At 38.3% G+C, this 26,703-nt stretch overlaps 1 protein-coding gene across 10 annotated transcripts in view; it reads right to left on the minus strand.

Moving 5' to 3' along the window:
• The window catches only part of WNK1 (WNK lysine deficient protein kinase 1), a 106,827-nt gene that overhangs the window by 62,820 nt on the left and 17,304 nt on the right, over window positions 1-26,703 (minus strand). For all 10 annotated transcript variants that reach the window (XM_082043152.1, XM_082043159.1, XM_082043160.1 and 7 more), the window contains exons 2-4: window positions 8,300-8,472; window positions 2,970-3,190; window positions 785-942 (exon numbers count right to left, since the gene is read on the minus strand). In XM_082043152.1, coding sequence (XP_081899278.1) covers window positions 785-942; window positions 2,970-3,190; window positions 8,300-8,472 — 552 coding nt within the window. The remainder of the gene's footprint in view (window positions 1-784; window positions 943-2,969; window positions 3,191-8,299; window positions 8,473-26,703) is intronic.

The following is a 26,703-nucleotide window of genomic DNA, read 5'->3' on the forward strand; positions in this document are numbered from 1 at the left end:
AAGCAGCCACCTCACTATTCCTTCTGAATGCTTAGATCAGAAGTTTGAATGCCTGCAGTCTGGTTAACTGCAGTCTTCATGACACTGTTTCAGAGATCACAAAGTAAATCTGGCTACAGCCATTCTGAACATTTGTAGCACTACAGTTCTGCTGTGTTCAAGGTCTGTATGTTTCACTTCCTGTAGTCAAATGGGTAAACTCTTCTCAGCCTTACTTGATTTCACTTGCAATGCTTCCACCACCACCATCACGTTTACAAGCACTTTCCAGGTGGAATAGCTTCTTGCTATTTATCAATTATTTCCACTGCATCATTATAAGAAGAGCACCTGATGCACAGTAGCTAAGGGCCATTTGGAATTCAGGAAACTATTAACTGAGGTAACAATTTATGATCTGCCTTGGCAGACAGCTAAGCCAAAGTGCTCTGAGCTTGTGATCCACCTCTATTTCACAGAACAAAGTTACCAGCTCATCTTCCAAGACTGAAATACTTCCACCATCTCTCCAGTGGCTTAGAAAATAATCTGTTATTATTCTAATGTGTTTTGTTGTATGGGTTTAGTTTGTTTGTTTGGTTTTAAACTCTATGCAATACTTTCTATGTATGAACACATGCAAAATTTTATTTTCTTTCGCATATACCTTCCCACCCACCGCCCCAAAACCTCTTGTCAGCTTCTCTTTTTCCCCACACACACTTGCACCATACCATGCTACCCAGCTGGATTCCTTTGCTGCTAGTAGTAGTAGCTTTAGACTTAGTAGTGGGGAGGGACTTACACTGGTCACTCGACGGTAGATCTGCGCAGCATTTTGGCACTCGGAATAAGGATACTCAGACGTGGCCATCTCTAGCATACACATCCCAAAAGCATATACATCAACGGATTCATCATATTTCTCCTCATACATCTCAGGGGCCATGAACTCTGGGGTACCTTAAATTAAAAGAACGATTCAGACTCTAAATGTCTCAAAGCGAGCAGAGGCTGCTGGCGTTACTCACCGCAGGAGGAAGCGGATGGGCAGACCTGTGAGACAAGAGAAAGTGGAGGCAAAAAGAAGAGGGAGGAAACCCTTAGTCACTCTGTTGCATCAACATACTTGTGAGTCTTCCATTGCAAGGCCTTTATGAAATAAGAATGGCATGAAAGGACGGATGCAATTCCTGTTTTATGCGTGTTAGATAATATAAGTATCCAAACAGATTGGATTGGGCTGGAGTCAAATGGAGGAGAGAGGATAAGATGATGGGAAAACTGTAGACTAGCCATAGGCTGCAAACCAAATACTAAGAGGAGTTAAGACACTTACCTTCTCTCCTGTAAGAAAGGAGGTACATTAAACCTTTTTTCAAAAATTACCCGACTGCCCTCTGCTGCAAAAGAAGTAGTATTGGTAAGAGCCCACAGCTAGTCTCTGACCTGGTGCTCTCCATCGTTTTGAAGAGAATAGTTCAGGAAAGGCCTTGCAGTGAAAAACTCTCTTGTTACAAATGTCAATCTTTGTGAAAAAAAGGATAAAAAGTAATTTTCTGCAAAGGCCACTCACCAGAGCCCTTTTCTTCATATACTTACCTTCCCACCTGCAGTATATTTATAGGCCTACTGCAGATACAGGCATTAGTGAGGGACATCCTACAGTCAAAAATACTCAGAAATACAGAGAGATTGAGTTACAGGCATAGAGCGTGAGATTCAACAAGTCCCATTTAAATAGTGTGCAGAAAATTATTGCCCAGTGAAGCATCACAGCGTCCCCTCTGTAAGCAAAGGGATTGTCATTGTATGATCAGATTTACTTTAAGCCAGAGATGCAAGTTTGCTTTTGTAAATTTAAGCATAGAATTATTTCCTGCAGACACCAGATTCAAGTCAGTTTACAAATCATTCTATAGCCACATTGCTTGTTTTCACCATGCTTAACCAAAAAAGAGGATGTAATTGCAGCCATTTATCCAAAGGCTAACTGATAACAGATAGCTAGATATGAAGTAGTAATTTTCCAATTATAAATGTGAGGATAAGGAAAGTATGCTTAAGAAAATATATTTTTTGATACTGTAACTTTTTCTTTCCTATCAATACTTTGACCTGGTGAAGAAGCAGGAAATATTTCAGCGACAGCTTGCAAGACAATTTATAGGTATGAATTGTTCCCATCTAGGAATCTAGTATAGGACTGTTGAGTAATACTGCATTTTAGCAAGCTCTAAATGCTGAGAGTGAGAGCAACTTCATTCCCTGCCTATTTACTCAACTATAAAAACAAAGCTGATAAAACCAATTCTTTAAAGAATTCACAAGAAAGACTACAGTACTTCTATCAAACCAATTTCTCAAGAGGGTTATTACTGGATACATAAGAACAGAGCAAGTATAAAGGCAATACTTCCCCAATGCATCCTCCTAACTTACATAAATCCACCTTCTACGGACTCCCTAAGTAAGGCATTATACCACAGTCTCACTGTGACATAAAATACAGCTATCAACTTTGATATACCTTAGTTTCTGATTACTCAAAGAGATTTAATATTAAACCCTGGTGACAATTAAAAAAAATGGATGTATAAATTAATGTTAGACTAAATATCAAAATATTGTTTGGTCACCAAAATGTATTTGTAAATTCCTTAAGGCATCATATTAAAGCTGAGATTTATATGTAGTCAAGAGTGGTTTTATCAACCATGTTGCACTAGATCATTGGGCAGGGCAATGAATCTATATTCCAGAATACTTGATATTAACATACAAATACAAAAAGCACAACCAAAATTTCAATATGTAATCTCATCAGGAACACAGAATGACCTCAAGAGCCAAGAAACAAAGCCCACACATTTTTCAGGCTTTGAACCATGTACACCTTTGAAATCATATTTTTAAGGAAAGCTCTTACAAGACTCAAGTTTCCAAATAGGTAGACTGGTTCACCAGCCTCCAAAACAGGAGAGGCTTACCTATCACACTTTTGGCAAAAGAAGCTCGTTTCAGGGTTGCCAGCCCGAGGTCTCCAATCTTGACTGATCCAGTGGGGCCAGTAATGAAGATGTTGTCGCATTTTAAGTCTCTATGAATAATGGGAGGAGTGCGCGTGTGTAGAAATTGTAAGCCTTTCAGTATCTGACGGCACCAGCTTCGCAGTACTTTAATTTTCATCACTTTAAATCTTTTCAAATACCTAATGAAAAAAGTTACAGTAGGTTAAACAGATTCTGCTAACAAGTAGTAGATTATACTGTATCAGTTACTGCTCTGAAGTGTCGCGATTGGGACAGACAAACGACATAGACAAAGTTCTTCTTACGTACAAGCAGCAGTCTCCATTTATTGCCGCAAACACTTTTTTATATAGTCTTTACCAGTTCGTGTGTCTTTTGCTATTGGTTACAGGTTGCAATAGTAACATATCATTGACTAATTCTGCTAACGTCAATGTTACTCTTTTACTCCCTTCTTTCTCATGGGTACACCTTAATATATCCAGATACTCCTCTACTCCCATCTTTCTTGCAGATAGGCCTTAATATCTTCAAGGCTAATTTCTGTTCCCATACCCTCTGTGGTATCCATGGACTCGCCGTAGTTTCCCACACTGAAGTAAGAAAGCAATAGAGATGCACAAATTTCAACTTCACTTTCTATTGAAAAATCTACATGGGCATTTCAAGACTTCAGAGGAGCTGAAGATGATTTCCCTTCCCAAAACTTAAGCTCCCCTACTCAGAATTTCTACCCCTTTTCTTCTAGCCAGGACACCATAGTGCTGGAAGATGAAAGTGAAATGCTTGACCTATAGCTAATTCATTTGTATATAAAGTCACTCTATGGTAATTAGGCAGTTGGCTTGCTTTCAAGGCACCACTTCCCTGAAAAAAATAATTAAAAACTGATGTAATACAACTATTCTTTATCTATTCATTTAAGAGGGCTTTTTTCTTACCTACCTTTTATTCTGAAACTGCTTAAATAGTTATAACCTTTCTGCTGATTAAATATGACTGTGTGGGAAAGTGGGGCACCAATGCCCAAATGCTAATAACAACCAAATAGAGTTGTTGCAAACCATGCAAGAGCTCTGAAGTTGTTAGACCATAGTTTATCAATATCAGTCCAAGCACTCTGGTCAAGGATTCCAGGTTACACTTTAAACCTGCTTCAAATTCACTTGTTGAGTTGCCAAGCAAATTAGAAATTCCTAGAGATCCCTTCCCTGGTGCCAGATGGGGTTCCATGACCTCAATATGACTGGTTACTAGTCACTACTTTGAAAGTATGAATAGATATGGATTGCACGTGGAAATCTTTAAAAAGGCTCTGTCAAATAATTGACATGGGAGAGTTCATACATAAGGTCAGTATCCCTCTGCAGGTAGAATATGACCCAACCATAATTGTTCTAACATTGCCTCTTTTTAAAAATCCCACGTCAGAAGAGTCAAATTTCATACCAAAAATATTTTCCAATGCTTATGACCTAAGACTACAATCTTATTCTACTCCTTAACTTCAACAGAGATACCACAAGACGAATAACCTATGACAGTATTCTAGGGCTTTCTGGCAGTGTATTCTCACAACCCCTCTTTGGGTAAAACAATTTTAAGTGAACAGCTGTTTTCTTCTTCCTTTTGAAAAAGCATGGGCTGGAATACATTTGGAGAAAAGAACTAGCATGTGTGTAGGGCAGGGACTTTATCCAATGTTACTCAAAGACCAGTTTCACGCTACCGCAAGACTGGTAGTAAATTCTGTGACCAGCATGGAGTCTAGCAACCACAGTCTTTAAATAAAACCAAGTCATGTTAAATTATTCTGTGGTAGTGTTCAGTCTCTTCTGCATATCCATTTAATCAGGACAAAAAGTCTTGACAAAATCACTTGAATGAACACCAAAATAAAAATGCAGTATATTAATCCCTTTTACTTTAATTTCTCCGGTTCAAAAGAAGATCTGGAAAAATAAAGCTGCTGACAATAATCCTGCTGTGAAAACAGATCTGTAAAGGAAATCAGGACCCAGCTCCAGAAGGAAATCCAGTCTCAAAACAGAATGTAAAGACAGGCATGGAAAAAGCCGAGGAAGGAGACAAACTGAAGGAGGTTCTGGATCACATCAGCTACCACTTGAATTCTTGCTATTGACACAACCCTCATTCATCTCTCTTGAGCCTGTTCCAAAGATCACATGGTAGGGGCACTTCAGTTCAGCATCTGGAATCCCTAATTACATTCTTGGTTTCAAATATGCTAGTCTACTGCCAGCTTCTCACTGTTAAAGGACCTGTGTCCAACCCTCATCCTGCATCCTGCAGTGTTCCTGTCATTTTTCCATAACACTGTCATGAACTAAGTCACATGTCACTTAAGGCAGAAAACACTTTAAAATGGAAACATATATAAATATATAAAAATATAAAAATACAAACAAGCCTACTAGCCAGTATGTTTTCAATATTCCTATTATGATATAATAACTCAGGCTTGAAGAGATGTCAGGAGGGTTTCTAGTCTAAGCTTCTGCTCAAGGTAGGGTCAGCCATGGTTACTCTGGGATGTAGCCAACCAAGTTTCTAATATCTCCAAGGATGGAGCCTGCATGATGTCCTGAGAGAGCCCATTCCACTGCATGACTGTCACCACTGAAACAGCTTCTCTTTGTATCAGTCTGAACCTCCTATTTCAATTTATGCCTGTTGTTTCCAATCCTCCTACTATGCACCACTGTGAAGAGCCTGACTGAATCCCTCATATGCCCTGCAAGGCTGCTGTTCGGTCTGCCCCAAAGGATCCTCTTCTTCAGGATGACCAAGCCAAGCTCCCTCAGTTTTTCCTCACAGAACAGGTATGTCAGCCCCTCCCTGAACTTGCTCCTGCTTAATCACTGTCTTTCTTGCATATTTTATGGGGTAGTATTCAACTTAAAAAAAAAAAAAGATAGCTACTTGACATTGCACAGAATAAAAGCAAAGATGAGAAGACAAAGCTTTCTTAATAATCAGCTTCAATGAATAGAGAGAAACAGGAACTAGAGTTTGGCTGTCTCAAGGTTTGCTGGGGTATTTTCAAGCAGAAGGCTGCTGACCTATAGCATCTCAGCTCAAGGAGCTACAGGAAACCCTCCTAAGTTGGTAGAGGTTATTATGAAGCTACATGCCCTACAAGACAGCTGACACATTAATTTAATGTGGATCAGGAACACACACTACAACAGCCTCAGACAAAAGTAGTGGCCAAGACCCAGGTCAGATTAAAAATTGCTGTCTTCATAAACACTATAATTAAGACTTAAAATAGACAACTTTTTTTTTTTCCAAATATTTTAATTCCATAATAGCATACAATATCACAAAGCAGTTTAAATATTTACAACAATTGAGTGCCAAAACCTTTCCACTGGTATGCAAAAGTTCAGGAACTTTTCTTCGTGCAAAATTAGAAATTTGCCCTGACAGCATTTGAAAAGAATGAGCCCACAATATTTTAATATTATTTGTATGTATATTATTTGTATCTAAATGTATACAAATACTAAAAAAAAAAAGGAACATTTTCTTTAAGATATCACCATGCTTTTCTTCTGTTCACTTTTTTACATCAAGTGACAACAATGTCTGTGTCCCAAATCTCAAAATTAGGAACGTATCACTTATATTAAATGCAGGTAATGTAAGCATACTGAAAAAAGATATGGAAGCAACAGCCAAATATTATAAGCAAACTAGTGTGCAGTGTAAATCTAGGAATATGACACAGGTATGTTAAGTATTTAATTATATTAAATTTGGCACATCAGAAATTTCCCATGTAGTTTACCTAACAAACCTCAAGTGAAGTGCACAAGAATAAACTAAATCACAACACAAGTTATACAATGGTGGGGAAAAAAGCCACCCAGGAGTTCACTGCTTGAAAAAAAAAAAAATCTTCTGTTAGTTCTCTCTAAACAAAAATACCTTCATACTTCACAGTACAAAATAATCCCACAGCCAGCAAACCTGAGGTATTTCTTCCTACCAATACCCTACTTCATGATTGCCTGTTATTTCTATATCATCTTGCTTATGCCTCCACCTAACAAGCAATCCAAATAGGGGAGAAAGGAGTAAGAAAGGGGAAAAATAAGTTAAATCTAACACTACATATTCTAGCATAAAATTAGGTAACTTTCTTTAAAGGCTTCCATACTGAGCTATAAAACCTTTACTTTGCTACTGCTCTGAAAAAAGCACATGAAGCAACAGATCTATTATTTTAACTGAACTATCGACCTCAGAAAAGTCTTCCCTGAACACATGGCTAAAAAGAAAGTTGCAGCATCTTTAGTCCTCCAGCACTATTTCAAGAGACAAACACTTCCCTGTACATGCAGTCCAGACTCCCAAAGAGACATTTTTTCCTTCTTTAAGTATGTCCATTTGTGGCTATCAATAAGCATCATAAAAACATAAGACATTCACAGGCTATTTTAACCAACTAGATTGCAAATTGTTTCCAGCTCCTACAGCCTGCTGACACATTTAAGATTTGAATGCCTCTCCAAGACTAAAATAGGCACTGAATTAAGACAACAACCCACAATCCCTGAATTTCAAATGCTGGCAGTTTTATTTTTGTAGATTAATGGTGACTGGATGCTCAAAAATCAGCTCACAGCTCTGCAAGTTTCTCCAGTGGAAGGCAAAGGCGTGATTTCACTGCAACCCCCTACAGGCTCCACATGCCACCAGAGGGCCCCCACAGCAGTTCAATTTCTTGGTGTCTACTTTTTAACTCTGGCTTAAAAATAGACCTAGTTTCACTCATCTACTTCACAGGTTGAAATAGCAGGCATCTGCATACTTTCAGATTTTTGTTAGATACTACTTCACAAAGGTTCAGTTAAATAGATAGGCGGTGGGTTTGGTTTTTTTTTTTTACTTTTTACATATTATTGTACTGTAGTAACACTCAAAACCTTCCCAGTAAGGTGAACTAATACATGCTTTGAACTTTACAAACAAACTCTTGGTAACTGGAAGGCAGCTGGAGAGGATAATGAAAGATTCTGCAAAGTTAAAATAAGCTTTGTCTTCCTGAGCTCTCAAAATCTGAAAGTTTTCTGCATATTCCTACTAGGACATCACAAGGAAAAATCTGACAAGCTTGCAAACTTAAAGGATGTTCCACCATACTCTGTAGTGCTAATAAGACTCTTCTTAAACAGGAAGTCTGAAATATCACCTATTTCAAGCACTCTGATTTTGTGCTAATGATTCTTACACGATTTGACATGCCTAAATTTACTTACGTTTTCAACGTTCCAGATGTCATGAGTTCCGTCACGAGAACAATACATTTTTTTCCTTTGACTGTAGACTCCCAGGAATCATAGAATCTGACAATATTGGGATGCTGAAGCCCTTTCAGCATCCCAGCTTCCTCTTTAAATCTTTGTCGCTCTGACTTGGACAGCTTCCGATCCTAATGAAAAAGAAAAGGTACGTTAGAAAGCTTTGCTTTATTTCTTATTCAGAAAAGCAGCAACTTGAAAAACAGTTGGGTACAGTCAGTGAACAAGTAAATTAGCAGTTTTAAATGCCATTTTGTTTACAATTACCTTTAAATACTCTATTTAGAAGACATATTATCGTCTTTTTAATCCTGTTTTTTCCTTACAATCTGACTGCTCTAAGGGGTAAGAACTGAGAGTCTGTAGATTATCTCCTCTTCCTGTTTTCTCTTTCCCTACTCTAAAGTCACTGCCTGACTTGAGGTGCAAGGGGCACAATGTCCTCAAATACTGAAGTGTTCAAGAGCAGGCAAAATTGGATCATTTAAAGCTTCTCTCTCAGGCTGTACAAAACAATAATTTTTAGTTATTCCTCTGCGTATAATATCCAGACTCCTGGTAATAGATTGGATTAGCCCTCCATATAGGGACTAGACCATCAAACCTCTCTAACATATAATATGTATGTACAACTACAGAAGAACAAGGGAACAAGTCAGATTTTCTTTAATTAAAAGCATGACCTCATGATTGAGCAAGTTTCCTGTAATCTAGCATCAAGGAAAACAAAAACATAACTCACACTAGAGACAGAAAGCAATCTTTTGGCCAGGGACAGATCATGAAGAAGCATTCCTGGAAAATACTGCTGTATTACCTACCAAAAACTGGCTATCGAATATCATCAGGACTCTGAACAGCTATTACCAGAATAAGCTGCACATCTCAAGAGAAAACAGTCTCCTTGTGTCATTCAGTGCTGTAAACTTACCAATGCAGAAGCCATGTTAGACAGACTGATCAACTGAGATAAATACACATATACAGCTTGTATTAAAAATCACAATTCAGGATACGCATAAAGCCCAGAATTTTAGAATCATTGTTTCAGCCCTCATTTAGGAATAACCAGTGCCCTCTTTGTCAAATCTGAGTAATGATTTTAAGTCACTCCATTCCATATTTCCCTTTCAATTAAAAGGAGGTATTAAAAACATGCAGGGTTTACTTATACTGCTCACAACCTCCTATTAACCTCCAGGCAGTAATTCTTCCTCCTTTGTTCACAGGTAATGTGTTTTCTCAATACCAAACAGCATGCTAATATCTAAACCATCCTATATTCACTTAGACCATTAACTTTTTGTAAGAGGTTCACACAGTATCTCTGGGCATGGAAAAACTTCATTTCCAGATGAAGCTCCAGTTTTCAGAAGTTTAGAAGTCTTCAAGGTGAAAGTTTGAAATTACCTTAGAGCTCAGTACCTCATCAGTGTCTATGAATGTCAACCACATACATACATTTACAGTTGCTTAGGAAGATGCTAAATTCTTAAGTCTCACAAATTTAGTCTATCGACATCAAAAGCATTCAATCCTGCAACTATTTCCCTCTGCAGAAATTAGTGCTACCACCTCTTCTCACTCCTGCATAAGCAAACTTCCACAAATTTCAATATAACGTGTTTGCAGAAATACTCTGCAAACATTTCAGTATTCACATCTGCTGAGGTGTTGGATTTTTTTTAATATGGAATCAACACTTTATTTGACCTATCTCACACATCTAATAGCTTTATTTTCATTACAATGAACAGGGCAGCACAAGTTTGTTCAAAACCAGTTAATCTTGACTGCTACTAACAGCTGATAGAGAAAAGCAGTGAGCTGCAATAGGTACATCAGTCAACAAGACCATCCACATATGCTTCCAAGAAACAGTGCTTCGAGCAATACAAAATTTCAATTAAAAAAAATCTTACAGTAAAATAAAGCAGAGTCTTTTCAGCCTCTGCACTTGATGCATATAATTCACATTTTAAAGTTACTGTATAGCTGTAAATACAATTATTATATATGGTAATTATAAAAACAAGGCTGCAACAATTACTTGTATGTCACTTAAATTTAGCTATGTAATATGAACATCTGCATTTGGTTTTGTCCAAAACCTGGATTTCAGATATATATTTGGACAAAATTTCTTTTATTTTGGGCATTCTAACAAGTTATCTACCACGAACACTACTAACCAGTTTTAGACTGCACTTGACATTAAATTCTCATCTTAGTCTATGTAAACCTAATCTCCCTTAAGGGTCTTACTCAGTGGTAAGTCTTCCCTACTACTGTACTACTAGCCCCAAACAGAAACTTAGAAGTGGTAATCACTCTTATCAATGAACAGGCATGCATATTTTGACTCATTTCTCTTTCTGGTCACATCAATGGTAGCATCATGTTCCTGCAAACATATCTGTGACATTTAAAACAGACACTCAGCACTTCAGTGCTGGCATTAAAAAAATCCAACCAAGACAGTGACAATATACTAACTAAGTAATTCAACACTGCTTTGAAAGTCACAGTGCCCTAATGATCTGCAACAAGTTTGGGCACAAACACTAGCCAACAAATTTCAGCCAGGGAAGACAGCTATGTTTTTGCAACCAAGGAAACATCGCACCCTCCAGCAGCATACTGCAGCAGCAAAAGTGAACATTAAACAGAGCCATAAGACAGAGGCCACTTGTTTCATAAGACTAGCAATGCATACTACCTTTAACCGCCCTCATTTCCTTGGATACACAACCCATACACTCATCCATAACAGTTATTTATATTTCTTTCCTTAAAGGAACACTAACACTAGGAAACAGAAAAGGGTGAATATACTTCAAACAACCTTCATGTTCAAGAGAACACTGAGATCTCATGTACAATTACACCAACAAAATTAATCCGTATACCTAATGACTGGCTATACTCATACAAACTACAATCTAATGCAACCCGCAAATAGCCTACAGGTCAACATGCAATTTAAAAATTATAAGTATACTTTCAAAACTCAAGTACTCCATACAACAGAACCTTAAAACATTGAGACAGTAAGATAACCCAGACAGAGATGTACTAGAATAAAGCTCATCGCAACTACTACATTTTGGCATCCTTTGAACTGTTAGTATGGACAAATGTGACTTCATGTTCTTTCTTGTACAAAGATGCAATTTAAGCAGCTGCAGATACTAAAACATTAAGATAAGAAGAAAAGAGAGCGCCATATGTAATTTGAGAGACTGAGAAATAGTGCTACCAGCCACATTATGTATGAATACTTGGGGAAGGACAAGGGAATGAGAACATCTTGGTATCACATGAAATCCACACACAGCAGAGCTGTAGCAGAGAGAAAGAAGCCATCATCACTTACTGAGAATTTAAAAGAGCATTTTTCAAGAATTTGGGAAGGGGATAGCTTTCACAATCCTCTGTTATAAGTATATACTCCAAGAGACTCAAAGGCCCAGATGTGTCTTTTCAACAAGGCAGCTACTTGGGGCAATACTTGGAACCCACTGTGGTCACTGAGCTGGACTCTGCAGGAATGCAAGACCCTCAGCTCTATCTCCACCTCTAAAGAGGTTGCAAAAACATTTGTGGCATATCAACCAAAATAAGCACTCCATTTAATAAAGTTATCTTGAGGGTGAACCAAATAAGACGATCTTCTGAAGACTTTTTCCTGTAGCTCATAGTCTAAATAGGTATATAGTAGGATCATAGTATAGGTGGATCATTTCAGCATGTATTTGCTGTTTTCATCTGGAAGCAAAACAGAGGTTTCACAACTTAATGTTCCAGTATCACAAAGTATAAAGTTAGTTAAACAAATGCAATATTTGATTTGATTTTTATTTTATTTTTACATCAAACAGCCAGAAACTAAACAAAATACAAAGACATGTAAGTTGCCTTTGCATAAGCCACGGAAACTTGAACAACTTTATAAAGAAACCACTACTTTAAGAACCGTTAATAATATATGGGTTGATATCCTATCCTTCAAAGACCAATGTGTTTTGGAATTCCTACCAGTAAAATTTAAAAAACAGTCTCCCTCCCTCCTTCCCCAGTCTCTCTTTTTTTACCATAATGAAACAACCTTAGACAAAGTTCTAAGTCTAGAAGTTAGCAAATCACATTCTTGTGTCTTGGGTTAGCACGTGCTGAGCAGATATAGCCCAAATATTTAAAAATACACAAAGCTGTCAAAGTGTAGGAGAGCTTGCTCCCTAAAATGGATTTAACTATCCCATAAAATGGCCAGCATTGTTCTTCCTGAACTGATAGCTTCCCTGGAGGACTTGAGTGTCACATCCCAGTCACTGGGCTGCCCTTCCAACAAACTGAAACAGATGCATCAAGCCCACTCCGTTCATTTCATTCATGCCTTTCCACCTACATTAAATTGTTTTGACAAGCCAGGACAAACAGCAAGGCTTCCCAGCACGTGACCCATGGTTCTACAGTGCCAGGGGCCTGAACGGAGACAGGCAGCAAGTGAAGCAATTGTTCAGCTCAGAATGATTCAATAAGCTTTTCTTAGCTGTTTCCATTTATCCGTGTACTTCTCTGATTTCTTTTGGTCATGAACGAGTGATCGGTGGTGTTTACATTATTCAATGTAAAACAGGGATCTTGGTCATCATGATAAACCAGGTATATAGGTTTACTCTTTCACTAATGTACTTAAATTTACAGGAGCATGAATTACACACAGACCTTTTACTCCCTTTTTCTATCCCTGTACCCAGGTGCCTTATACAAATGCGAAAAACCCAACCCAAAACAACCCCCCACTGCCAAGATTAAATATTGTACCAAGCCACAAAAAACAAAGCTCATCAGCAAAAATGCCTATGTTCCTTTGGTGATTTTTTTTTTCAGCCAAGGTTTAATATCCACTCAACATCCTTAAAGGAGAAAGAAAATACATTTCTAGTACCTAAGTTAATCTTAAATTTCAACTGGGTTGCCGACATAGCCGTTGGGTCTGAGTAATTCCTCATACATTTTCCTTTCTAACTTTCCACATTCCTTCTGAGTTCTGTCCTATTAGTATCATGACAAGAAATCACATATCTGCAAAGCACATCACACTACTGCACAGGGTTGCACAGCCCAGCTCAGACACCTGAGGCAGCAGGAAAGCCACCTAAGCAAGGCACTGTTCTCTACTCAGGCCATGCAAGTCTACCCATCATCCAGACGGAGCCTAACTAAGGGCCTTCTCAGCCCCACTGTCCATTTTTACTGACACCAAATGGCCTGAGCTACATCCTAGGACAATTCAGCAGGCACTAAATGGACACGGTTGTGCAGAAGAGACACACTGTACTTCACTCTCAAACACATGCTACAGGATACCAAGCAAGTGGATAACAAGAGAAATACTCTATGTGGAAGGAACTAGGTCTGCTAAATCATGCTCTACATCCTCAAAGGTGATTTTCTGTTTCTTAATATCAAGTACAATTAATATAGCAAAAGTTCCTGGAACCTTTTTGCACAACAGAGCAAACCTGACCCTGAAATCTTCCCATGGTCTCGATCTTCTACAAAGTAGTACACTCACAGGTGACAGAGATCAACTTCAAAAAGTTTTAAAAATATAAAGAAAAAAAAAAAAGCACAGCTTGGAGAGCTGGTCCTTCTTCCACATTATTAGCAAGATAATAAAGAGGAAACAGAAAGACTGTACATTTTACATATTATGGACATGTTTTACTAGGTTTCTGCATATCCCACTGCTAGATCCAGAAATGCTACACAGCTGTAGTGCAGGGATAGTTAGTGGGTTGTTTGTTTGTTTTTTTAATTAAACTACACTAGAACAACAATGTGTAACTTTTATCCAAAGAGATGTGCTAGAAAGCACAGTAGAAAAAATTAGTAGTAATGAACTGTCTTCAAGTGGTGTGATCTGACATCGTACAGCCATAAGAGACTTCAAAGCGCTGTTAAATTATACATTGTCTATAGGTAAATTATCTATCTGTGCTGAGGTTACACCAAGCAGCATTTTATCAGGCTTTCCAAATCTCTGAAAATTTGAGGGGAAGATACTGCTGTTCGCAGCCTATTATTCAGAGGAAGAAGTAGCATACAGAAGAGACAAATGTTCTTCTGTGTGCATTTCTGCAGCATATGAGAAAGGCTTTGCAAGCCTTTTAGGCAAGGTTAATGAGGGGTCACCAGAGGAGAAGCTAGCAAGACTGTGCTCTGATATTCAGCACTGTTAATGGAATGAGGGCTTTGTGGGCTGCAGTGTTCTCATCCTGAAAACATCTAGCAGTTAAGAGGAGAAATGAGCACAGTGACCATTGAGCTAGATTAACAAAATATCAACAAAGAATCCACTGAGCTTAAAAATCATCCAGCATTGCACAATTAGTACCTAAAAACTGAAGTCTCAGGACATAAGAACTGCATCTACTTTTCTGTGTCAACACATACTACTTCAGACTTACCAGCATTAAAGACTAGGTAGAGTGAAAAAATGAAGGTAGGGGAAGAGACTGTCCAAAATGCATCCCTGTAGAGCAACAAACTTGAAAACTGATCAAGGATCTGCACTGATCCTTCTACCAGTATACCTTTCTACAAACCACTGAACACAAGAAACTGATTAAATGGAGCTGAACAGCTGTTTTTCCAAAGCTTTCTTTCAATAAAGCTGCAGTGCCCAAAATCACACAGCTTGGGAGAAGAATACAACACACACTCTCTTCTATGCATTAGACTGCAAACTCCCAAAATAATGACTTGCAATGGAAGAAAAGCAAGTAATCATATCGATATCAAAGAAATCGTACATGGATCTGAGGATCTCAGTATTCCTGCATTCCAGATGCTGATAACTGGTACTTCCAATCACAGAAGTGATTAGGCTGGAAACAAACTTTTAAGACCATCAAGTCCAACCATTAGCATAACACTGACAAGTCCACCTCTAAACCATTCCCCTAAGAACCTTGTCTAAACACCTTTTAAACACCTCCAGGGATGGTGACTCCACCACTTCCCTGAGCAGTCTGTTCCAATGCCTGACAATCCTTTTGGTGAAGACATTTTTCCTAACATCCAACCTAACCCCCGACTCCCAGCGCAACTTGAGGCCATTTCCTCTTGTCCTATCACTTGCTGCTTGGGAGGAGAGACCAACACCCTCCATGCTACAACCTCCTTTCAGGTAGCTGTAGAGAGCAATAGGGTCTCCCCTCAGCCTCCTTTTCTCCAGGTTTAACAGCCCCAGTCCCCTCAGCTGCCCCTCATCAGACCCTTCAGCCTCATCACCCTCCTCTGAACTCTCTCCAGCACCTCAAAGTCTTTCTTGTACTGAGGGGCCCAAAACCTTTCAGTCCCTTTCCTCCTCATCTTAGATAGAAGAGGGAAGACAAAGTTCCTGAGGATGGGTAGTGGAACGAAATGCAATGCTAAGTTAACACTTACTGAAAGTGCAATTTCACATTGCTCCTTGGCAAGTCTCCACAAGAAGAATCAGTTTTATATAAGCTACAGACAGCCTTCATGAAGTCAGCAAATAACCTTGAGAAAGATAACACTGAAATATAATAGATATATCTAACACAATGGAAAAGAATAGGCTTAAAACACTATTATACCTTTTAAAGTTCCTGATTAAGGATAAATATTTTTTGTAGGTTTCCTCTTACACAAGGTATTTAAAATGCTTTAAGTTTCAGTAAAGTACACAAGTAGTCAACCTAAGTGAAAGGTTGAGGGATTATTCACATTAGTTGTACAGTTTCCTGGTAAAAAGCATCTACCTGTACGTGCTCTTCTGTATTTTCATTTCTAGCATTTCAATGCACAACAGCAGTACCACAGCAGAAAATTAATTAGAAGATGCAGTTCGTTTGTTAGAAACACAAAGAATAAAATTGCTTCTTGTCCTTTCTCTTACCATTTTCAGTGATACAGCAAACATATGCAAGTTTATTGCTGCTGCTGGAAGGTTAGAATTAAAGAAACAAATTACACATATCTTGACGGAGATGTTACTTGGGTAAACTAATGGCAGGGAGGAAGAAGAGGAGGGAAATGAAACTGTCCGTGATCAAACAGAAGGGGAACAGACAGAAACCTTCATCAGTTAGGACTTAGTCTTAAGAAGTCAATTATACATATCTTGAAATAATAATACTTGAATAAACTGCAGGAAAAAATAAACAGAACTTTGTCTTAAGGTTGAAGAAAGAGCATCTGCAACTAGAGCCTACATACATGACTGAAAGATACCGGCACTGCTCCTGATTTTATCCTGTGATTGTCTGTCAGTTTTCATGATTCTATGATTCATCACCACAGGGGAAGTGCAGAGAATACCAGCAATAATTTATATTCCTCTGACATGGTCACTTCCCACTTTTACATGTGCAGTAGTACCTGTGCCAGCAGCAGTAGTAGCAGCATCTAAGACACCTGGTGGCAGCAATGACATAGGCTTAACATATGCAGTGAGAGTCTCCTGATAACAGAAAAAGAAAGCATCACAACTGAAGTTTGTGCTTTCTGGCACCAAGCTCTAGTATCACTAAACACAACTGACTGGTAACTAGTCACAATTATACAGTAATTCCAGGTCTTAAGCTAGAAAAAAAGATGTTGGCTACATCCTCAAGTCTCAAGGATCCCATAATTCATTAGAACATTCAGAACAAGTCTACTGCTGGCATTGTGACTGCTCTACAGGAAGCAGGCAGCAAGGAGTAACTAGACCATGTGAAAACAAAGATACTTTCAAAAAAAAGCTAGGAACACTGCAGATATGGGCCCACTAACTTGGTCAGACACAAAGCCATTCCACCTTCCTCACATCAAATAAAGGGCAGAAGTGGGATTGGAAGTGTAAGGAGTATGCAAATAAAATGTGCATCAGGAACACAGCAGCAGAAAAACACTGTTTCTCTGCAGCACAACAGTGGATTACAATGTTTCTTCTTTATGTAAGGTCACAAGAAATCTTAAAGTATGACTCCCAATAACAAAGTTTATCTTTTGTTACAGTAGCATTGCGGGAATTTTTGTTTTCAGAAATGCCAAGAGAACTACACTTGCGCACTTCAATACCACGCACAATACTAAATGGAAGGTTCATGCCTAACGCTGACCACAGACAGACACCAGTATGCTGCCTAGAGCCCGGGGCAGCCAGCTATACCTCAAGTCCCTCTTGAAAAGATAATAGAGAACCTGTACAACCCCAAAAGGGCTAGAATAGTCTGGCTGGCTCACAGGCCAGAATTCGGACAGCGAAGTTTTTTCAGTTTTAACTTAAATTTTAAGAAGCATATGACACACCTGGCAATAAAGCACCTCACTTTTCCCAGGAAAATCAAACATCAGCAAAACAGTACCATGTGTGAATCTCTACTGGATTACTAGCTTGTTTTCCAGAGCTGTGTTGAATGTGAATATATGCATGAATAGAAGTCTATACTACTCCTCTCCCTACTCTCTCACATCAACACCAACAAAGGCAAAGCAAGGAAGGTCAAACTGAAGAACTGAACCAAATTCTACTTCCACGGGAAACAGTGACTAAGACTAATCAGTACATTACCTAATCCCATAATTTCCTTTTGGAAACTTGCACTCTCAGAATACAGCCATGAAAACTACATAGCAGCTTCAAGAGTATATTAAAAACTACACTAATATTTTATCAAATCAATTATATATTTTCTTTTGCTTTCCACACAACCAGGAAGAGAAAAATTTTAAACGGCAGATATTAAACCTGTGGCTCAGGCATGACCTCTTCTGGAATCTCTCAGGTCCTCAGGAATCTGGTCTAAGAATGGCAGGCAACTGTTTAGGCTTCAGTCATTTCTATTCTAGGGTTGCTCTAGGCAACATTTGTGTTTCTTTACACAGAAGTCTGGAAAAAAAAAAAGATGGCTAAATGTTTTATTCAATTTATTCATCCTGAGAGGCTGAACATAAGAGACAGTAATCAAAACGCTGGGCTATACAAAAATAACCAGTATTAGAACAGAGAGCTTATCTATTTATTTTCACTTTAAAATTGTTATTTGATCCATGGATGATAAATAGATACATTTGCTATCTGATACCAGTTCACAATAAGGCTTATGTTTATTTCATATGGCTTATTAGAGAATTGAAGTGTTAGCTGAACTGAATTCTTGATAGCTATTAACCAGCTGGACCATCTTGTCACTTGGCTCAGATGCCTCATTAAAAGTTTTGAAGCTCACATCAATTATCATTTTGCACTGAATTGATTGCTTTGTCAGTGAAGGGGAAGGTACATCCTATCATCTCAGTTAAATTTTACTATTAAAATCCAATTTTCCATTCAGAGGTGATGACAGCGCAGGAAAAAAACCCTCCACAATCCATTCTGGTTACCTTACAGATTTATTAATTTATTGTATCTAAAGAGCAACTGCATCTTTTCTTGTTTCACGTATTTCTGTATGACCCTATGAGTCCTTTTATGAGTAGATACACATCTAGAACATTAGGGTGAACCCTTAACCAATTCTGATAAAGGCAAATCAATTTAGAGTACCAAAAACATACTACAATTCTTCATCCTCCATACTTCACAAAGCTACTGGTGAAGGGGAAGAGTTAGCAATATCCACTTTTCAGGACACTGAAAAGTTGCATCAATATGCTGGTTGAAAACCACACAGAAGTGTCAAGATGACTCCAAAGATTTACTAATAACAAATCAAAGTAGGAGGTACACAAGAACAAGTTCCTGCACCTCCGACTTGTTCCCTTGCAAAAATTCCACCAAAAAGCCTAGAGGCAATAAACTTCAGTTACCTACACAAGTATTTAAGCAGCCCCTGCAAGGCTGCCCCTGCACTCCTCCACAGCCTACAGCACACATTAGCTTCAAGTTTACATGGAACATCTGTATGTATATCACATATGCAGCCTGAGTTGTTATTCTTCTCAGCTTTGACACTGCTTCTGCAAACACATCCAAAAAAAGTACTTCATTTAATGTACAAAAGTGGATTACTACCAGTTACGACAGGACGACTTAAGAAGTGTAGGCCAAGTGCTGGCAGCCAACAGAAAATCCTTACAATAATCACTAGAGAACTTCACACCAGACATCTCTCGTTCAGAGACAGATCTCTCATTCAGTGATCCTTCAGGGATTCGTCTTAAAGTCTCAAATAATTGCCAGGTGTTCTGCATGTTCTTGCAAGATAGACAAAATAAAAAAGCGATCTCATGTAGGGAAAGACTAAAGGGTTCCAGAAACAGTGAGTTTTATGGGGTGACCAAAACTTGCATTCTAGATGAGGTCTCAGGAATACTGTGCATAAATACTGGTATTGGTATTAGCATTTCACAAACGTTAAAGTCCTAAAACATGTTGGAGGAGCACTTTTTTTATTTTTTTTTAAGCCTCACTACATGCATGATGCAGTCTTCCTGTGATCTACCAGTATGCTCATCTTCAGCTCAGGCTTCTCGTAAAAGGAAGCAGTATTACCTGACAGGTTGACTTATGAAATCAGGTTCTTCCATCACCTGCATGCTTACTGTAGTCCTTCACGATGATACCATATATATTAGAGACATCTACGTTTGCAATGCACTGTGTATGTCTTCCTTAGCAAACATCCTAAAAGATGTAGAACTAAAAAGTTACTCACATAGTCAGAAATATTTCAGACAATATCAAATCTACCTCTAATATGCAAACTTAAAAATATGCACAGAGCAAGGAAACTGAGCATAGTTGAGTCAGAAGCCAGAAAACACTCAAACATTTAACAGTAGGCAAGTGGTAGGATGAACAACTATGAATACTGGCATGATGAAGCATACTCTATATCCAGAGGCATAACTGGTTTTACAGTTTAACACTGAATAATTTTAAAAATAGTTAAAATATTAGAGAAAACAGTGCAATTAAAATGCAGATGGAGGGACCAATCAGGTCCTATTATATAAAGCAACACAAGATACAATACATAAAAACAGAGAGTGTTTTGCCATACAGTAAATCAAGGTAATAATATGCACACCTTGGATATAAAACAACTATCGTTACAAAAGTTGAGCAACAAAATTTAAGTGTTGGATTGACCTGCAAGAAAGGGTTTTGACAACTAAAATTTAGTGTTGTAAAACAGCTGAGATGAAAGAACATCAACAGAGTAAACTCCAAGGTGATCCAAAGCAGAGAGCTAAGGAAAAGTACTAGAGGAACTTTTTGATGAATATTCAGGATTTTTTCTTTGGAATTTGGGGGCTACATATATTAATACTGCCATTGGCAAGGCTATTTGGTATTATACTAAGGTTTTTTTTCTGAATAATACTACTGGGAATATCCCGCACTGCCAGAAGACCAAACATGACCTAGAAGACCTTGGATACTCACCACAACCTATCTATGAATCAGCTATTCAAACTCTTACAGCTTATCCAAAAAGTGTGTTTCTCATTACATTGTGCTTTAGTCACATACTGTCTGTCCTTGGTCTGGTGCCACTTTATTTCAATTCTTTGAACAGGAACACTGAAGGAATTTCTTGAAGACACAATGTCTGAGGATGTCAATGGTCCAACAAACCTACCTTAAATGGGTCATCACAACCTATAACACACTTCCCTGTTTTCAGTTTACCTCCTGCTTTGTCACACTGAAGAACTCTACCTGCAGTTCAAATTTAATTTTAGTTGTGAAGAGTAACATACAAAAATAAAGTTTAAAAAAAATCAAATACTTTCTCCCTACAGTGAAATATCTGATGCTCTGTGCATCATATACCAAAACTATTAATGATTAATCACGTTTAACACTGAAAAAGCTTCCTTAGCCAAAAAGTCATCCACTATTGCTCCATCTAAAAGATGCTCTTATGTGTTCAGCAAGTCTGCAAACACAAGAAGCCACAGAAGCTGGAATTAAAAGCGGCTTGTCAGAAAGCCACACAAGTGTCCTGCTACTGCGTCCCTTGCTTCAGCAGCAATAACTACATTTCTGTGAGAATAAGAGTGGGTGGGTTGATTTGAGACATTGCATATTAAGCTAAAGACAGTACCATAAAGATAACAGACACTCAGATCCAGTTTTAGTTTCAAATCCACTAGTTACTACTTTAACAAGAACACAGACTTACTCTTGCTAGAAAGGTCAGTCAAGAAATTATCTTTCCCCACTCTTGAGACAACCAAGACTACAAAAGACCCTTTTTTTCACAGGCAGAGACAGGATCCAGACAGATCTCTGGACAGATACCTAATGGAGAAGACACGTTCATTTTGAAAATAAGAGCCTTCTGTCCAGCTACCAGGCAACAAGATGTGAGTGGAAGCAGGATGAAGTTTACATAAGCGGCAGTCTGGAAGCACGTGGGAATCAGTTCCTTTCCCCATCCTCTGTTGCCACTCCCACACTTTCTTCAATTGACTCAGAAATAACCCAAGTGCCAAGACAAACTTTCCAATTAAAATTCTAATGTTTGAGTGCTTAGTATCTAGAGATATTGATGAGAACCTCACCAATTCATTCTGAATAATTTCAGGTAGCTTTGCATTTTTTTCTCTTTAAAATCCTACCACTACAACATAATTTTTCCACAGGATGGCTACAGTCCAAATAGAGACTTCACTACCTTCAATGGACAGCTGTGTGAAACAGTCTCTTGGGAGCTTTTGCTAGGGCATCAAAATGTGGAAGTGTCATTAAGACAAGAAAACTCTTAAGACTGTTTTCTTGTTACCACCACATGTGTTTGTGTTTACAGCTTCAAGTTTCTTATTTTGGGCCACAAAATTATTTTTTTATAAAGGAGGCAGAGAGGGAAGATAAGTACTTTATCTATTCCTAGTTTTCTATTTGTTTACCAAAAATGACAGCCAAGTGTTATAACCTGCTGCTACAGCACCTGGAGAATATTGGAAATAAGCTTCAGTAGCCAGCAATAATATTAAGAGTACAGAGTAACAAGCTTTAAAACTCAAAATTTACTATCAACTGCACCAGTATCAATACTTAACAGCCTGGAATTGTGAAAGAGGAACAAGACTAACAGGCTGTCCAATAAGAAGGATCTGGACAGATGAATCACAGGCTCAGAGTTACAGTCCTATCTTCAAAGCTGTTAGCAGGCTGAAAAATTTACACACAGGCTTCTTCAAAATGAGTTGCAACATATCTGCCCATCAAAAACAGACATTCCCCCTTGTGATTTCACTTTGCAAGTAATAAAATCCAGACTGCACTGAAAACAAAGAACTGCAGTTCCCCCACCGCCACCAGCTTGCTCTTGCCCTGAGCGCTTTGGCTACAGAGGCTGCTAGTTTTTTGATGCTATTTTAATCTTTCCTGTGCTTCCAACACATGTTGAATCTTACAGAAACTTTGTCATTTGCTATTTCAAAGTCTGCTTTCTCAGATAAACCTGATCCATACTTGGCCACCTTCTGTTGAAGGTTCACATAACCAATCGGTTTGACTTTCCACCTGCAAAGCAAATTAATGCTCAATACAACCCAAACCAAGATAGCATGAGCACTTTCAACATACTGAACTGCTGACTCAGTTCAAATGGCTCCATTTCAGAATTAGTCACACATATAAGGTTTTAAGGGTGGAAACTGAAATCTGTGCCACTATGAACTCTTCTTATCTCAACTGACTTCAGTATGCTTGCATCTAAATAAGGACTTCACAAGAGATCTATTGGCAGTGATCAGCTTTGTAGAAATGGGATGCTTTTCTCCAAAATTCATGCTCTCCAAAGACAGACAGTGGAATGGGATGATATCATAAGAACATGGTAAAATCTTAGGACCACAGAAGAAACTACATCTACTAGTACCCATAGTTTCTTTTTAAAAAAATGGAGAGAACAATTTCTAGGTAATCCAAGGGACAACTGCCTTTTCCTATTAGAAACTCCTGTCAGCCCTTCCTTCCAAAGTACTTTCAAGTTTCCACTTTCCAGGAGGGGCAAACAACATTAGACATAGCACAGACCTGGCTCTGAGCTAATTAAAAAGGAATTCCCATACAATATACTAGATACTAACCACTAGAACTAAAAGCACTCAAGTACTACTCTGATCACAGCTATGTTTACACTGTTTAGATTTTTGCACTTGTTTCTTTTACATACATTTCTTTGGACTTTTATTTTTCCCCTCCCCCTGCACAATCATGACTACTATCCTAAAAACAGCAACAAACACCACACACCCCACCACCACAGACATTTCTCTAACTTTGCAGTCTGTATAACAACAGTGTTTGCTGGCAGCTCTGTGTCACTTAAACCCTGAACATCAAGAGTTCAGCTTTATGTGAAAAATCCAAAAGGTATTTAAGAGGCCAAATTGTAAACTTCTGTATTTTAAAATACATTAGGCAGAAAATAAAGATAATTGCCAAATCCAGTATATTCCATTCTATCCATATCATTTTTCCTTCAAGGCTTGTGGGAAAGGTGACAGGTTTTTGACAAAGGCATTTGCTTTTAAAATTCTCTTTACAAGATCCAAATTTACTATAACTAAAGTCACTTAAACAGTATATTTTTACAGAAGTTTGCATCAGACTAACTACAACATACCAGTACCAAAACTAATTCTCCATCATTTGAACACTGAGGTTAATAGCTGCAGTTTGCTGCTTCTGCAAAAATAGAGGCTGTTGTTCCACAAAAGATTTTCTACTTAAAAGCTTCAATTCCTAGTCCTCCAGAGTACCTTATGTTCTGATCAAGCAAGCCATTTCCGAGGATATTAAACTTGACTAGCTTAAATAGTTGCAACACAAACAAGGGAACAGAATTGCATTGTACAGCTTTCTATCTTGCACTTCCCATCCTGAGAGTTTGACTTGCACATGCTATACAAAAAGTAATTATACATTTGTAAAACATAAAGCCAACATGCATTGCAAGTCCAACAAATTGCCTCCTATGGCATCATATGAATGCTAACACAGGCTACTGGCAGGGCAGAACTGATCAAGTCTTTAGAGTTTAAAAAATATACAGTTTCCAAGTAAAAAATGTCACTTATTTAAAAGCTTTATTATCTGAACACTATTTACTTGACAAACCCCCTGTCTCAACACTGCTTTTAGGTCTTTGCTTCACAGCTCCAAGGTACAAAAGCTTAAGGCACCAATGGATGCAACAAAGCAAATTCTTTTCTGAGGCACCTCTACCACCTTTGCTGAAGTTTCTTAAACAATCAAGCACAAGACAGATACCTGACTTGACAGCTTGCAGCCCAGGTGATTAAGGTGCACACCAGTCAGGCAATTGAAAGCAGGATCTTAAGACAGGAATGAAATTTAAGTGGTGTTACCTAATTTATTAGTTCCATGTGTCCTGCTGAAGAATTTAGAAGCAGATGACCATTATGTAAATATAGAGCATTACCAACACATCTTCCAAAGAGAGCTTGCAAAATTACAGACCATTGCAAACCCAGACTCCAGCAAAGTTATATACTTATGCTATAGAGCTGACTTCTCAATCTGCTTGATTGACTGTGCAGTCCAAAAACTGCAGTAACTGTGTTCAGTAGGCAGCTTCCTAATACTGACTGAGTGAACCACATTCACACTGTGAAGACGAAAAAAACACCTGATTGACATTCATATTAAACACATGCATCATCTGCAATGCACTAATTCAGAGTACTACAACAATATACACAACTGATTTCTCAGTTCTGGGCTCTCAGACAGACTCTTTTCATTTCACTACAGTCCACGTTAGACAAAGTTTATTGCAAGAGTACTTCCTGTGACTGACAAGGCTAGAGCTCATCTAGAAAGAGATACATGTTGTCCCTTAGATTAAGGTCAGCAGTTCTACTGAAGGAATTCAGCCCATCATGAACATGAAAGACAAGTATGTGAATTTTCATGTTTTCAGAAGCAGCAAAATAGGAATCAACTTGCATATTATAGCAACTGATTGGTGGTAACACAAAGAAATTCAGGCATATACAGGTTAATAATCCCTTTAACCATCGTTTTAGGCATTTTCACCAAGTCTTGCACTGAATATTCAAATACTAAATTGTTGTGGTAGGATTTTTGCCAGCAATGCCCCAAGGGGCTGCAAAAGCAAGTAAGATGACTCTTCATGCCACTTCACTCAAAGAACACCCCAAAATTAGTGCTCTTTGGCAACTTCATCTCACTGCTACTATACTTGGATTTAGTTAGTCAGTACAAGAGCATACTGAAAAGAGCTAACAGCAGCTATTGCTCCATTTGCAGATCCTTTTCTGAATAAAATCAGAAAACAATGCTCTATAGGTTGTATTTTCTAAAGCACAAAACTCCAAACATAAGACATGAAGCTCATAATTTGAACTACTGTTTACTAACTGCAGAATATGTTTTCTATCCAAAGGTCCACAGCTGCAATATCCAGTTTAGAGCTGCAAGAAATCCAGTGGGTAAATTCACTTCTTAGGAGAACAGGAAACAGCAAGATAGCCCAACTGCACTTGAAATCCACAACCTGTAAGGCACAATAAACTAATATTGCTCCACATCAGTAACAAGGATGGAAAGTAACTGCAGTGCCACTCAAATCTACCGGTAAGTCATCTCCCAAGCTTCCTCTGCACCACTTCTTTCAGGGAAAGTGGCATACTCGTCATGGAATAACCAGTTGGGTCCCCACAGTGAGCTTACACAATATCATAATGATGTGCTAGTCAGACACTGAGTTAGAAGCCAGGATAACAAGACAGATGAAACCAAGAATCCTCACCAAATCAAATTTTTTGTCCATAGATGCTACAGCAGGAATCATGTAGGAACACCAGAGAAAACAAAAATCACAGCAAGTACTTCAACAGGAACAAGGGGGAGGGAGGAAAAAAAACAAAACAAAACAATAATAATAAAACCACCACACACACAAAACCATATTATATTATTTGCAGTCTCCAAGTTGTACCATCACCAGTCACTAGTCCTATTAGATACTCTGGGATTATGTGGGCACGTGGCTAGATGCAAATACCCTCTGCACTTCCACCACTTAGGAAGAACTAAAAACCAAACAATGCAATAGCCACAAATACTGACACAAAAAAGTGAAACTAAACTGATAAAAATGTAAATTAATTCAGCTCAGTTTCCCGAATAAGACAGTTGACCCCTCTTATCTTTGATGAACGTGTCCCAAGATGTGATAAAGTGCATAGCACCGCAACCCTTGATCTCTACTTGACAGAAGTCGTCATTCAAGGCTCAAGATATTTTGTCACCCCCCCACGTCGAAGACTGTTAAAAACCCAAAAAAGACAGTCAGGCAAACAGCTATACTTGCTGTTTCCAAGGGCACACA

The sequence above is a fragment of the Streptopelia decaocto genome, assembly GCF_964273445.1.
Source record: "Streptopelia decaocto genome assembly, chromosome: 1".
NCBI lineage: Eukaryota > Metazoa > Chordata > Aves > Columbiformes > Columbidae > Streptopelia > Streptopelia decaocto.